Source organism: Scleropages formosus, chromosome 17 (genome assembly GCF_900964775.1).
Source record: "Scleropages formosus chromosome 17, fSclFor1.1, whole genome shotgun sequence".
Classification (NCBI taxonomy): domain Eukaryota; kingdom Metazoa; phylum Chordata; class Actinopteri; order Osteoglossiformes; family Osteoglossidae; genus Scleropages; species Scleropages formosus.
Window position 1 is genome coordinate 16,527,823 of NC_041822.1, and position 14,712 is coordinate 16,542,534.

Genomic DNA, 14,712 nt, shown 5'->3' on the forward strand with positions numbered 1-14,712 from the left:
CCAGACCACAGCGTTAAAGGAAGTGTACACTGTTCTTTGTTGACTCTAGAGGTATACAAGTTGGCCAACGCCCTTTTGCACATGTTCCTTGGCCCATGCAGCAATTGACTTTAAGTGTTTATAAGAAATGGTAATCTAAGAAAATAAACGCATGCTTTTTCATAAGAATTTTTGTTTATAATTAAGAGATGGATGCAGAACAAGCAGTACCAGTGAAAATCAGATTGTAATATATTGGTCACCAATGTTATATTAGCTTTAAAAATTAAATAGTGAAGGCTTCTTTTTACAGAAAAAATTAAAGTAAAAGATTAAAAAATTTATATAAATTCATAATTATTGGAGCCATTGAATTCAATTCTTTCTTGTGTACATTTCTTCCATCTTTGTAGTTCAGCTTGGCACAGCTTGCCGCTTCATGTCTGGTTTTCCCTCGGTCAGTTTGGTGAGGCTCTCAAACTGCTGGGGGTTCAGTTATAGATAATAGAACCTTTTCACCAATATTCATTTGGATTCTAATTAAGAGTTTGACTGGCTCCCTCAAGGACTTTCACTTTCCGATTCACAAACCACTACAGTATAGTTTTCACTTTGTGCAGGGGTCATTGCTCTGTTGAATGGTGGATTTTAGTCCTAGTTTTAAATTTATTGAACAGAAAAAACATGTTCCTTGGCTATTTGGCTTCCTTGGCTTCACTACTTGTCTTTGCCTGTGTGCACCAGCACTTCTTACTTCTTTCCAAACAGGGACTTCATTCCATGTTGAGAGGAGAGTAATGCTGCCACACTTCACTGTACAAATGTTGTTGACTGTGGTTGAGTTGGCATCAGCAATTTATAACCTGGCATTTAAGCCCATAGTATAATTTAATTTTCAACAACCACACCTTTTATCACATTTTTGTAATAGAACACAGAGTGCAGGTGTTTAGTAACGATCTCCTTCTTGACACCCCTCAGTCTTGTTTTATGATGCTCTAGATAAAGCATTGCTGACTGGTGCAAATTTTCTTCTCGATCTCTTACAGCATTACACAATGCCTCACGACAGAATTTCACAGCACAAAGCACTGAAATCACTCATGGAAAGCACATACAAGAATAATTTATTTATTACAGTTCCATGAATTATATTTCTGATATGACATTTGTGCACATAATACATGGCTTTGGGAATTATGGCAATAATTATCAGAATTCAGACTTTTAACTTATAAACTATAAATTTACCACATTAAAATGCATATTTATAATTCTTCATGATCACTTTAAAAATTTTGGAAAAATATACTAAATATTTATACTTTTAATCTCTGATCTAATATTAGTACTTTATAAATGTATTTAAAAATAACTAGGTTCCACATATATATAACTTGTTACTTCAGCAAAAAAACAAGAAGTAAATGGGGGGAGACAAAACTCCAAATAATTATCGACCATGACAATCAGTGAAAAAGAATTAAAGTCTTGTAGGTCTCAGCACTGACCTAAACCCTTCAGCTCTCATTGCACATTGAACAAGGACTTCAGCACTCAAGCCTGTTGTTTAAAATAGGAAAGAAACGAACTATCACACTCACCAAAAACAATGTCTTATTATTCCACATCTCAAAGAAACACTAGAGGCAAAACATACATAAACAAAATAAATACAGAATTCAGATTGCATAAAACAAGACAGACAACCAGTTTTATATATTTTTACCATTCTGTACTATTCACCCTGAAATGATAAAAACAATCAAGACAGTAAATGAAAACCTCCTTTATTTTTGCCACCATAATCATGGCTTGTAATCTATTATTATTTAAAATCTTAATCATAAAATTCTTAATTGTAACTCAAGTATGCAAAAGCAGCTCAGCTCTTAAGATGTGAACCCTTCACCTACAACGGCAAAGGCACCACAAACCATGGGATGAAAGTCAGCAGAGCTTGAACTCATGGTTCTTCACAATTCTGCAGGTTCTCCAGGGGAGTGGGCCACCCCTTTCAGGCTTCATTTGAAGAACTTGTCAATGGTGTGCATGGAGCCCATGGCCTTGGTTCTCTTGTGAGGAGCAGATGGGGGGGGTGACCTCTGCCTGGAAGGAGGACACGGAAGAGCATGACTGAGAGCAACTGCTCCCAAAGCAAACCATTATATTATTGATGTGCAGCATCCCTGCTAGCCTACATACATCACACAGCAGGTGGAAATCCACAAAAATCCAAAATACATTTACCGTCGCATGTATTTTTGAGTCCTTTAAAACTTTGTGTGTTGCAACAGAAGTCATTGTCCAAGCGAAAAACTGTAAGGAAAAAAAATACAAGAACCTGCCACTGTCTCACCTTTTGCATCTCGAATCCAGAGCTCCCCGAGTGTCACTGGATGTTCCTGAGGTTTGACCTGAACATCAGCAAAACAAAGCAGATCAAACTAAGAAAATTACAAGATTAATACTTGCCCTCTTTAGGGATCGATTGAAAAGACCTTCTGATGTTTCAGAGTTTTTTTTGACACTTCAGCAGCTGTAACAGGATGATCAAACAGCAGCACAACCACACCTAAAGGGTGCCACAGTTACTATATTTTTACAGCAGAGCTGTAGTTCAACATACCACAGAAACATTCTGCAAGGCCACATACGGCACACTGACGCTGTGGGAGATGCTCTCTATCAGAGCATTTTGGAATTTCTGGAGATTAAAGCTTACAGATAATATTTCTTCTGATTTTTCCTTAACTGCTGTGTGTGATTTTGGGTGAAAACTTCTGCGTGACTATTTAACTCTGCAAATCTTAACAGCTAATTTAAGCTATAATGTTACTATGAAAGGAAGGTGCCAAGTTCAAGAGATAAACAAAGGTAAATGAAAACCTTCCAGGCACAGCAGGTGACTTAACGCTTAAGAACATGAACTTGTGAAAGCTGTTAGTGCAAACCACCCCATCAACTGCTGTAGTGCCTTTCAGCTAGGTACAAAACCTGAACTGCCGTAGTACATTTGTACTTATTCATGTAGCTCTAAAAAGACATGCAATGTTAAGCTACAGTACAATTTTCTCACACACACACACACACACACACGCGGGCTGAAGCCGCTTGTCTAAAGTGGGGTCACGGCTAACCGGAGCCTAACCTGGCAACACAGGGCGCAAGGCTGGAGGGAGAGGGGACACACCCATGACAGGACGCCAGTCCATCGCAAGACACCCCAAGCAGGACTTGAACCCCAGAGCCGCCAGAGAGCATGACCCAGCTAAAGCTGCTGCGCCACAGCGCCCCCTAAGCTACAATTCTTGACCCATTTATACCATTTAGGCATTTTTATTTTGTATTATTACTATTATTATGTATTTTTGTATGGTACTACAACAGGAGGCAGGATTCAAACCTGTATCCTTCGCCTGTAACCACTATGAAACCGGTTACGTTAGAAAATCAATGTAATGTTAAAAATGATGTTTAAAAGGGTCAAATAAAGCAAACTGTTTTGCATAAATGTATAACCTAAGCATTTAATTGATAAACAATAACAATAATGAAAAGAAGAATAAATATGAAAACAGAAGGAATTCGTTTTACTGCACCTCTACTTAGGCCCTGACATTTGACTCCGGCGGAAAATGGGATTCCGGGGGTGTGTGAGACAACCTCTTGTCCAATCTCCTGCAAAACACCTTGATTGAGGCAGATGTCCACATGCCTGTTGAAGATGGCAAGGTCGCTGGTGTCCTGTTGCACATTACAGATGGGACAGATCAGGGCTGGACACCCAGGCCCTGGACCCTCTGGCTCCACAGAATACACTCCTCCAAACTTGCTATCACTACTACTGGTTCTCTGGTGACCACCGTCGCAGTAATGAACCTTGTGAAGGTCAGAACTGTTCCTACTGGTCTTCTCCTCACAGCCTTCTGAAGTTTGGGACATTAACCCAGGCATGGTATGGGCAGCAAATATACTGCTGTGCCCCATGGATGTGTGCAGAATGCCATTGCCAATCTTGGGCTCTGTGACATCCACATTGGTAACTTGAAGTTGCCTATGGTGGAGACCCTCTTCCGTCCTGATATAATCTCCTTGTGCTGGGCAACTACTAACGTCCTGCTCCCAAGATGCTGTATAAACACTGGTGAGGCATTCATCCACATGTTGGTTGAATTTGCCCAGATCCATGCCCTCTTGTTTCTGGAAGCAAACGGGACAGGTGAAATACTCCTTCCTCGGTGCATTCAGCAGGGCGTGCTCCACAGCAGGAGCCTGGTCACTGGGGCCTGGTGATTCTTGTTGTTCAGCCTGGAGGCGGAGCCTTCGAACATGGGCCTTTTGGAAGAAGGACTGCTGTTCGCTCTGACCTGCTTCTTGTTTGGACACTTCCTGTTTCACAGGGCACACATCAAGAGAGGAGACCCCTGGATCCTTCTGGAACCCTGCTAGTTGGAGAAGAGGCAGCTCCTCTGCCCCAGAGTGCTGAGAGGTTTCTCCTGACTCCAACCGACCAGACTGAAAGAAGCTGATGATACTCTTCTGGAGGCTTTTCTTCTCATCCCCACTGACAAATCCAGATACCCGAACACCTGCAAAAAACACTAGATTAATCCTTAAAACAAAAGTTTTTTTCAACTATACAAGTACAAAGTATGAAGAAATTTGCTGCTACATTTTATAGTCAGAGAGTTTATTAAATATTTCCTTTCCAACCTGTAGACTCACCAAGTGCAGTAGAAACACAAAATGATACTTTGTTAATAAAAAAATTATACTTTGTTTTGTTTAATTAATTATCATGTATACTGAAATAATACAAAATGACATGCTTTAATGGAACCCTTTTCATTGTGCTCTTCTGTCTCACTCTTAGGAAAACAAAGTCCTGTCAAAGCTGTTTTTTGTTTTGCATTGGACAAACTGCAAATAATAAACTAATGGGTTTTGTGACTAACCCTACACGTATCAAGCAAACTAAATTATGAAGATTTTACCCATAAGCCTCAGCTTAAGCGGCTGTGGGCTCATGTGATCGATTTCAGCTTTCAGCAAGTCCTTCGCAGCAGCAAAGATCTCCTCTTCTGTGGAGACCACAGATGACAATGTCAGAGCCCTGGTCTTCACCTCGAAGTTCACATTTTTCAACTTCACAGTTACAGTCCTTCCCTGAATGAAGAAATAAAAAAAAAAAAAAATTACAAGTAACCAGATACATACACCACCAGTTCTTAATCTTTTTGTTCCTGGAATCCATGGTATCATCAGGAATGAAAATCATTTTTAGCATCATAAATGACTTTGTCTGTAATGCACTAAAAATGTACAGGGAATAGACAAAGGGGTTAATGCTAACAGGAAAATGCAAGTTAATGTTTTTATCTTAATTTAATTCAGTGTTCTGGAAATATTTTTAATTGGTGGGTTATGGAATATGGGTGATTACGGCACACATTTTGGTGTATCTATTGGTTTTTAAATGAGATAATGATAATTACATTTACATTACATTTATTAATTTAGCAGACGCTTTTCTCCAAAGTGATTTCCAATGGATACTATGTAGTGCTCTCAGCCCACACACCTTAATTCACCAAGGTGACTTACACTGCTAGATACACTACTTACAATGGGTCACTCATCCATACATCAGTGGAACACACACACTCTGTTACTCACACACTATGGGGAACCTGAACAGCACGTCTTTGGACTGTGGGAGGAAACCAGAGCACCGGAGGAAACCCATGCAGACATGGGGAGAACATGCAAACTCCACACAGACTGAGCAGGGATCAAACCCATGTCCTCTCGCACCACCCAGGCACCGTGAGACGGCAGCGCTACTCGCTGTGCCACCACGACGCCCATTTAATACTAGTACTACATAATTACTAATGAATTAAAAATGAAACTGCTCATTTCCTCCAAGAACAAACGCATCCTGTCAGATGGACATGTTTCTCCACATGGCGAACACCAGAGATCTGACTGGCTTGGTTTTGCACAAGAGCATAACACTGAAGAGAGCAATAGAGAAAACTGCTTTGTTGTGGAAACCCTGCAGGCTTTTATAAGGAATCCTCCAATAGTGCAGAGCCCTCAGAATCGAGCCACTTAACAACATGCAAGGCTGCCTCTGAAAGCGAATTCCTTCGAGCTCAGGGCAGAAGGCTATGTGAGGCTATGTCAGGGCATTAAAAGAAAAGAATGGCACAGTAATTATGTAACGCAGACCGGTTCACTACCAATGAATGGCTGCGAATACAATCTACGGTCATGCACAGGACACTCATGTATAATAGCATTAAAGACAACCTGGAAATACTGAAATTGTCAAATATTCTCTGATGAGAACTAGAGTCGGCGATGGAAAAAAGGTGACCATCTTTTGAAACATCACCATACAGGAACTCAGCATTCAGCACCTCTTTTGTTAGCAGCAGGGGAATGTGGTGGTGGTGTTGATTTACATGGAATCTCTTGGAACATTTCAGAAGAAACTTTCTTATTCATGAGACAAGGTCCGGGGCTGTTGGCTCCATTTTGGGAAACTTGCTTAACTGTAGTTAGTTGTGTGCAGCCATAGTACTCCTAAGAAAGTTTACATTTACTTTTACATTTATTCATTTTGCAGATCTCACAGAAAAATACAATGAGTGCATTACGTGAACAAGTTCCAAAGAGACCATCCTTCATGATACGTGGCTTGTCTGTATTGCCCCGTTGTGAGCATATATTACAATCGCTGCTCTGCAAATGGCAAAACAGGCATTTTAAAGCAAGAAGAAACCCGACCATCACCTGTCAGACCATCAGGGTCACAGGAGCAGAAAACACAGAGGCTGAAGATTTAGGAGCAGCTGGTCAAAGTGTCACACTGAGCTCCCTCAGTATGTGAGCTGAATGGAGAGTATGTTCGTATGAGCTGTAATGTTTTGCACAATGCCCGAGTGCCAAGCTCCAATTACAGAGCGAGCTTTATCACGGAACACCGCACTGAAGAATGGCAAGGCCCCGGTCTTTCTCTTGGCCCAGAGTTCTGGGTAATTGATTGACCCCATTGCTAAGGGTCTCCATTGCTTCTGTGCCTGAAGCCATTAAGAGAGATGGACATTTTCTGCTCTGTCAGGGCCATCAGGGCACAGTGCTGGAAAGGTGACAGGTGGTACTTCCACAGAGGTGCAGGGGAGAGAGGTTCTTCACTTTAGTTTTTACATAGCAAAAAATAAAATATGAAACACAGAACTTTTATCTGTAGGATAATTAGCGGAAAAGACTAAAAAAAAAAAGTTCATAAAAAGAAAGACTAACACTTTGTTATGCAAGTTTTCCACTTCTAAATTCAGTAACACAATGCTGTTATTTCAAGAGTGAAGCAATTTTCATAGCTTACGGCTTACAGTTTTACACTTTTGCCTGACGGGGATGGTTACATCAGCAGGCAGGGAACTTTTATGCCAGAAGCACAAACAGCATGAAACTATTATGGTAAAATACTGCAGCTTAGAAAAAGTACTGTAGCTTGAGGACTGAAAACAAAAACAGACACAGTTTGCATGACAGATCAAGCTGAACTGTAAAATCCCGTGACACAGACCACAACTGCTGTACATCAGGTTTTTATACTCAAACTTTGACAACCAGCATTTTGCTTCCCATTCCTAAGATCAAGGCAGCACTATGCGTCATTGTGTCAATTATATATAACGTGTATATATATTATATATACAGTGTGTGTGTGTAATCAAAGATTGGTTTTTGCCTTTCAGATGTGGTCTCTAACATTACAGAGATCAACGTATAAAGCAGTGTTTTACCTTGAGGCCCTCCTTCTGAAGATCGTTGGCCAGGTCTCCACAAAGTTCTCGACACAACCTGAACTGCTCCTCCACACTGCTCATCTCTGCAAATGTCCTGAAAGGGGCAGTAAAGAGACACTGAAGAAACACAGATGGCAAAATGCAGACAGTGTTTTTTTTTTTTTTTTTTTAATATTAACAGGCAAACTGTGACAACAGTTCAGAACTAGCCATAGATGATGGTTCCAGTACATAGTTTGTTTCAGCTTTCTCTGTCAGAGAGAATGAGGGTAGCTGCTAAAGTTCTGCAGCTATCACTCTGAGAATACTTTGCTATTCACAAAAATCTCAAAATTTCCTGTTTGCAATCCAAGTCACTGCAAATCTGCTAATAAAAAGAAACACAGAAGTGCATATGTGAAGGACTGAAAACAACCATCTTCATCTAACAGGGAGCAGCATGATTCTGAAAACAGCACAAAAAAGAGCAATTCTTGGATTAGCTGCTGGCGAAGGGGAGGCTCTGCCCAGTCAAGTGTGATGAGCTGGGTTTGCTAGGGCTGGACACTGGAGTAACATAAGGCTGTGAAACACAATTAAGCTTGCTACTGAACAACAATCATTATATTTTCTTGTTGTAGACCACATTTATCCAAATTGACTCACAGTTCTTCCCAGCTTTAAGAGTTAGGCATCAGGCTGCAAGGCACAACTGCACACTTCAATCATGTTCTTTACTACAATAATTTTTGCTATCCTTTTTGGTTGTTCTTTTCATTCTGAATATTTATACATATAGGGGCATGGTGGCGCAGCAGGTTTCGCTCGGGTCCTGCTCTCTGGTGGGTCTGGGGTTCGAGTCCTGCTTGGGGTGCCCTTTGACAGACTGGCATCCTGCCCTTGTGTGTTCCTTTCCCCTCCAGCCTTGCACCCTGTGTTACTGGGTTAGGCTCCAGCTCACCGTGACCCCGCTTGGGACAAGCGGTTTCAGACAACGTGTGTGTGTGTGTGTGTGTGTGTGTGTGTGTGTGTGTGTATTTATACATATACACATTTAAAGTATTTCATATTGAACATTTAATAATTAAGTGAGAGGAGAAAAAAAGTGATCATACTTTAGCATAGGGCTTGCAAGGTCAGTGTTTACTGGAATCAGTGAGCCACTGAAGTCAACTTCCCCATTATTTACGGTATAAGTGAGGTTGTCTGTGAGCTAAAGTGCAAAGCAGGGGATACACAGTGAGTCTATAGTCTCAGTGCTTTGGGGCTTAAACAACAATTCAACAGATAAAAAGGAAGCTTTGTCTGTAACTTCAGATCAAAGTCAATAAAAGGAAAGGATATTTGTAATAAAAAAATATGTACAAATGGTAAACAAAATTAATAAAATGCTACCTTTCTGTGCTCATGCTTTTCCTCTCACCATCCCTGTAAAAAACACAAGTGACCATTTAAAATATACTGCTGGCTGTAACATTGTGAGGTATTATCTTTACAATCAACATCCCGTAACCCATTCTGCAATGATCAGGAGAATATGCAAAGAAGACTGATAGACATGATGCTTGGTGGTGATCTTGACTGAAACAACATGAAACCACAGACACTTTGTGGGGATGGGATCGTGGGACTGCACCTATTGATGTGTGTGGATCCCAGCCCTAATGATATCTGCAGGAAATGGTGAAAGGATGTTTCAGAAAAAAGCAGGGAGAGGAGTGCCCCCTTCTGGTGCAGCTCAGCACATGTTTTGATTCCCAGAGCACTCAGCATCTTCTCAGTGACCTTCCCAATCCCCGGAACCTGTTGTAAAACAGTAACACACTTAGGAAAAGGGGTCTCAGCTGATAAGCACACGAGGAAGTAAATACTGAGTGTACTTTTAGACCACTAGTTGAATATTAGTCCTATATCATGGACAACCATGTAGGTCTAAAAGAAGTGATGAGAGAAGGTCATTTGGCTCCTAAGAGAGAACTAGAGTTCCACCTTGCGAATGGGGAGGTTCTTGACAAAGTCCATCACTGCCTGCCGCTCAGCTGGGATCCTGTACTGGCCATTGGGCTTGTTCTTGTCACTGCACACCTTAGCCAGCATCATGTTGGGGGCAATGCCTTCAATAAGGAAGTAAATGTTAATTAAGAAAAATATTTAATTGCAATCCTTTCAAAAATTACTTCAAATATACCAAGAAAACAACAACAAAAAAGCACAATTCAATCGATCATTTGTTATGAAAGCTTGAAAGAATGAATTTCATAAAGCCATAGTGTGTGCAAAGGCTGAATTTGATAAGTATGACCAGCGTGATACAACAAGCCTCCTTAATGAGGTGAAAAAGAATGACAGCACATTTCACAGAAGGCTTCACCTGCACTGGCCGTCAGCATGGTTTTCTGCTCAATCCGGAAACGCATCTCCCGCACTGCTTCCTCGGCACAGGTCCCAAACACGACTGCACCTGCTGGGCCACTGACACTGGGAGACGCACTGGGGCTGTCCTCAAACAGATCTAGAGACAGATCAGCATCTGGTTGTTCCTCGGGCCTCTGCCTGGCCTGATCGTCTTCCCAAAGGGACACATCACGTACAGTAGAGAACAAGAAAAAAGTCAACCTTCCAAACTCATTATTTCAAAGAATGCAAAAAGACAAAAAAAATTTGCTTCTGCTTTGTAAATGAATTCTTGGTGTGTCTAGTTACTACCGCTACAATTAATACTACCATATTTTATTTCTTTTAATTCCTTTTAGAAAAAGAACTGCCTACCAAACTAAAAGGCAGACAGCAGAGAAATACAGCTGACAACGTGACAGAGCAATTTATGAATTGTATTCAGCCCATTGATACTGTCTCACACTACGAGTGAAGCTATTACAAAGCTAAACAACTGAGCAACTAAACACTTTGATTTGCTTACTACAAACCCTCTGTTACTATGGCCACAGGAGCACTGATTGGATGCTTGCTTGTAAATCTCTTGGTGTCATTTTAACATAGTTCTGGGAAGTTTTGCTTACAACAGTATTTGCAGTATCAGTATGTAATAGAACACACAGAATTTGATAAAATGTGAAAAAAATTCATAGGAACAGTACTGCAAAGTGATACTCTACTGACTTGAAGCAGTGTCATGTATCTTGCATCCTCTTCCTGATTGACTAATATCTTTATGCAGAAATCTAAACAAATCTGGTTGTTACATGTTGTCATGTATCTTGCATCCTCTTCCTGATTGACTAATATCTTTATGCAGAAATCTAAACAAATCTGGTTGTTACATGTTATGGTAAAAACACTGTGAAATCTGATACCATCTGCACTGCAGCCTGAATGCAAGTAATATGTCCTCATGGACTCTGGCCAGCTCTGCCTATGCATCACGTGATCAGTGATATCCAAGTAGGCCTCATCCAGACTCATTGGCAGGAAGTTAGGGTCATACTCTGCAAAGATCTCTCGCACCTTGGGATAGTGTAAAAAAGACAGAGAAATCTCACATCCCAGCTCTCAATGGCACTTCATATTAAGTCAAAGTAATAAATAAAGCGCAGTCACCTTCGACATGCTGTTTAAAAGGAGACAGTGCAACGAATCTGGAGGTCTATAAAAACATTCCTGAAACTCTTAATGGCAGCTTTGAAAAATCCATTTCTGCAGGTAAATACTTTTTACAAGTTATTACAAAGCACTTTATCATGCATTGTTCAGTGGAAATTTTACAAAAACAATAAACTGACGTAAGCAACATCTCGAAAAAGGGCCCATAAATGAGAAGACCACGTGTTCTTTATTCTATGTTGACTGCAATAAGCAAAGAAAAACAGTACCTCGGCGCTCGTTGCTCTGTACTTGTCAAAGTTCAGGGGAACAATAATCAGGTTAGGGCAAAGTTTCTTCGCAATGAAAGTTGGCATGGCTGCACGAACTCCAAACTTTCTGGCATGGTAGTTGGAGGTTGACTAGAACAGAAAGTAGTAGAGGAAGGGATGAATATCAGAGATAAATGCTAAGAACCTGAACATGCAAATCAGGGAAGAAAAAAGAAACAGGAACAAAAGATCTCTTCAACAGGAAAAAATAAGTATAATTACTGGGTGGGTCATTTTTTGTCCTTCCAATGCTACAGTGACATTTTAAATGATTACAAAAACAGCTTGTAGCATAGTTACAATGTCAACAAAGAAAATAATAATAATAAAAAAGCGGATGGCCCTCTCACAAAACCTGTATAATGAGATAAAATGTGTTATATATCCTGCTGTAGTAGCTGTTGCCATGACTGGCATGAAAGTCCATAAAACCAGCAGCCTGTCACCCCTAAGCAAATGAACTTAACTCGTCTGGTACTTCAGCTTTGAGATTTGACTTTTACTGCGACCTTTACTTAAATTTAGCTTGAGAGAAGTATGCAGATCAGTAATTACTTATGATGTAGTCATTGTCAGTCATTTATCCCAAGACTCTCCCCCCAGCTCACCAGCAATCTCCAGGACCCCACACCCAATGGCTTGTCCTTGAGTTCGGGGCAGTCTCTCATCTCCACCGCAGCATAGAAGGCATCCATGTCCACGTGTACAACGACACGGCCCAAATCCCGTCCCCTTTCCAAGTCAGCTGTTAATTTCTCCACCTGAGGGATTCAGGAAAACAAAATCACAGATGACCCAACTGTCCTAGTCACTGTACTTTTGCTAGATATGTTCAAATCAGTTCTGTGCTTCCATTTGTATAACAGCTCTGCAAGCCAGAGGCTGCCTACTTGACCATAAAATCCATCATCAATAACTGTGATGAAGAGAGAGGGACGTATTACCTGTCCTTCGGCTTTTCTAAACTGTTGCTCTGTGATTTGAGCCTTCTGTAGCATCATCTTCTCTATGCGCTGATTCACCTGCTGTTCCTTCTTCAGTTCATTTTCATAAAACTTGGAGCCCTTAAATACAAGTTTTTCTAATTTAATTATCTGAACCAACAGTGAAGACAATCCATTTAAGAATCTAAGCCATTGATGAGCGTAATAAAAATGTACAGTAAATGTTCATAGGATTCCACTGCAAAGAGATGTGTTGTTCCATAGGCCCTTCAAGTTTCTCCAGTTGACTTCATGATTTTGTACTGTCCATGCTTACTTTATAAAGATACAGTATCTCAAAGAAAGCCAGCAGTTAAATCCAAATAAAAATCTTTGACTGATGCAAAAACGTCCCCAAATACAACACTCAGCCCTGCATGCTTGTAAGAACCATACTAATTTTCCAGGGCTATCAACGATTTAAAACATCTGTGTTTTTCTTCTCAGTAAACTAAGTGACATTATGACTGGAATCTGCTTCGAGAGAGTGAGATAGAAGCGGAAAACAGTTCTTGGTTATAAAAAAAAAAGAAAAAAAAAGAAGCCTAAAAAATTTCATCATCGGATTCTCAGACATGTGGAGGTTGGCTGTACTTCCAGTGGTTCACAGCCATGCTTCGAAAACTCAAGTTTGACTGGACCGCTTCCAAAAATAAAATGAAATGCAATCTGTCACATCTTTTGAGTCACATTACAGAGAAGTAAGACAATGATATGAATGGCTAAATCTTTACAGTGTGCTGAAGTGAGATTAAGCTATATCTCAACAGTTTATATTCAAACTTATATTCTCCTACTCTTCTTCTCAAGCTCAGTTCAGCATCATGATACAGTGGCTCCCAAATATAGATTTCACTCTTTTCTCACCTATTCAGCTGAGCATTTTACCACAAAATATAGTTAACATACCCTTTGCCCAAGATTTGAAACAGCATCCTTATGGCAATGATTCCAACACCTTCTCCATGGTTCAGTGTCTTATACCCTATATAGGAATGCTTGCTCCTGATTCAGACAAAGAGCTGCATTTTTACCTTGGATGCTTCCAGGATGATCTTGTTGATCTTTTCCCTGTTTATGCCTTCCATTCCAGCTTTATTATCATTAAGGGCCATCCAGGAGAAGAGGCCATCTCCTTCATCTTCTCCTTCCATACTGTCGCCTGGGGCTCCTGCAGGGGACAAAACAGCACAGCTGAGTTTTTGTATATTTAAAAAATCTAATTAAAAAGTGTACAGTATACACACACACACACATTTATATACATATATATGTATATATATATACACACACAATGTAATGCAATGTTACTATTAATGTGACTTTAAATTTTTGTACTACCTACCAATTGTACACACAGCTACTGTAAGTATGCCGGGTTAAACGGTGACGTCACACAGTGTTCGCATCAGTATTTCTCCGTCAGTTGGTGAAATGGACTTTTATTTTCGCTAGCTTGTACGTCTCTTTAGATAAAATGCCATTTATGTCTGCTAAATTAATAACTGTAGATGTAAATATATTAACATATCTAAGTCAAACTGAAGTAGTTTTATCACTTAGTAAACCTGTGATAGTTCATTTTTGTCTGTGAAAGCCTGCCATTTGCAAGTCACTATAATAAACTCATAATCATAAAATAGGATCGTTTAAATAAGAATCAAATGTTAGAATGAGCAACCCACAGCAGACAAAAACATCGAGGTGGTCTACCAGCGCGTAGAACGAGCGTGCAGCGTTCGTTCGTCTTCACCTGCTGGTGCAGTTAAACACCATTAAAAAAATACCACTAGTTAATGCCCTCTGGTTTTCCCGAAATGCCTAACTATAGCTGTACCTGTTTGGTCGCTCCTGGTTTTTGCTACTGTGTCATGTCTGTTTATATGATGGAACATTCTTGCTCTTGGTGGTTTAGGCTGAAAAGCAGCGCCAATGCCGGTCACTTCCTGGACTCTTTCTATTCAGACACATAGCAGGGGAATAGGAATCTACTTCGTTCAAATAACATTCAGTAGGTAAACATTTACTGACGATTTTAATACATTAAAAACCCCTCTCACACTTTTCAATACGAAA

The 14,712-nt window shown here is 40.3% G+C and overlaps 1 protein-coding gene across 2 annotated transcripts; it reads right to left on the minus strand.

The window, feature by feature from the left end:
- Positions 1 to 1,294: 1,294 nt before the first annotated feature.
- On the minus strand, positions 1,295 to 14,569 carry polk (polymerase (DNA directed) kappa). Of its 2 annotated transcripts, none has more exons than XM_018758231.2 (15): positions 14,474 to 14,569; positions 13,671 to 13,807; positions 12,598 to 12,717; positions 12,262 to 12,414; positions 11,612 to 11,743; positions 11,096 to 11,246; positions 10,153 to 10,347; positions 9,771 to 9,895; positions 9,418 to 9,584; positions 9,177 to 9,209; positions 7,800 to 7,896; positions 4,977 to 5,148; positions 3,582 to 4,571; positions 2,339 to 2,396; positions 1,295 to 2,088 (listed from the first exon to the last, which is right to left on the minus strand). In XM_018758231.2, exons 1-15 carry the CDS (start codon positions 14,529 to 14,531, stop codon positions 2,004 to 2,006), a joined length of 2,673 nt encoding a protein of 890 aa, XP_018613747.2. In that variant the 5' UTR covers positions 14,532 to 14,569; the 3' UTR covers positions 1,295 to 2,003. The 2 variants fall into 2 exon arrangements, with proteins under 2 accessions (XP_018613747.2, XP_018613748.2); XM_018758232.2 differs by lacking the exon at positions 14,474 to 14,569 and adding an exon at positions 13,982 to 14,387.
- Positions 14,570 to 14,712: the final 143 nt, after the last annotated feature.

Excerpts from the sequence above, each read along its gene's own strand:
- polk (XM_018758231.2), bottom strand. The coding sequence starts at position 14,531 with ATGTTCCATCATATAAACAGACATGACACAGTAGCAAAAACCAGGAGC. Across the intron at positions 13,808-14,473 it reads AACCAGGAGCGACCAAACAG|GAGCCCCAGGCGACAGTATG; the intron begins GTACAGCTATAG and ends TGTCCCCTGCAG. Across the intron at positions 11,247-11,611 it reads ACAGAGCAACGAGCGCCGAG|GTGCGAGAGATCTTTGCAGA; the intron begins GTACTGTTTTTC and ends CACTATCCCAAG.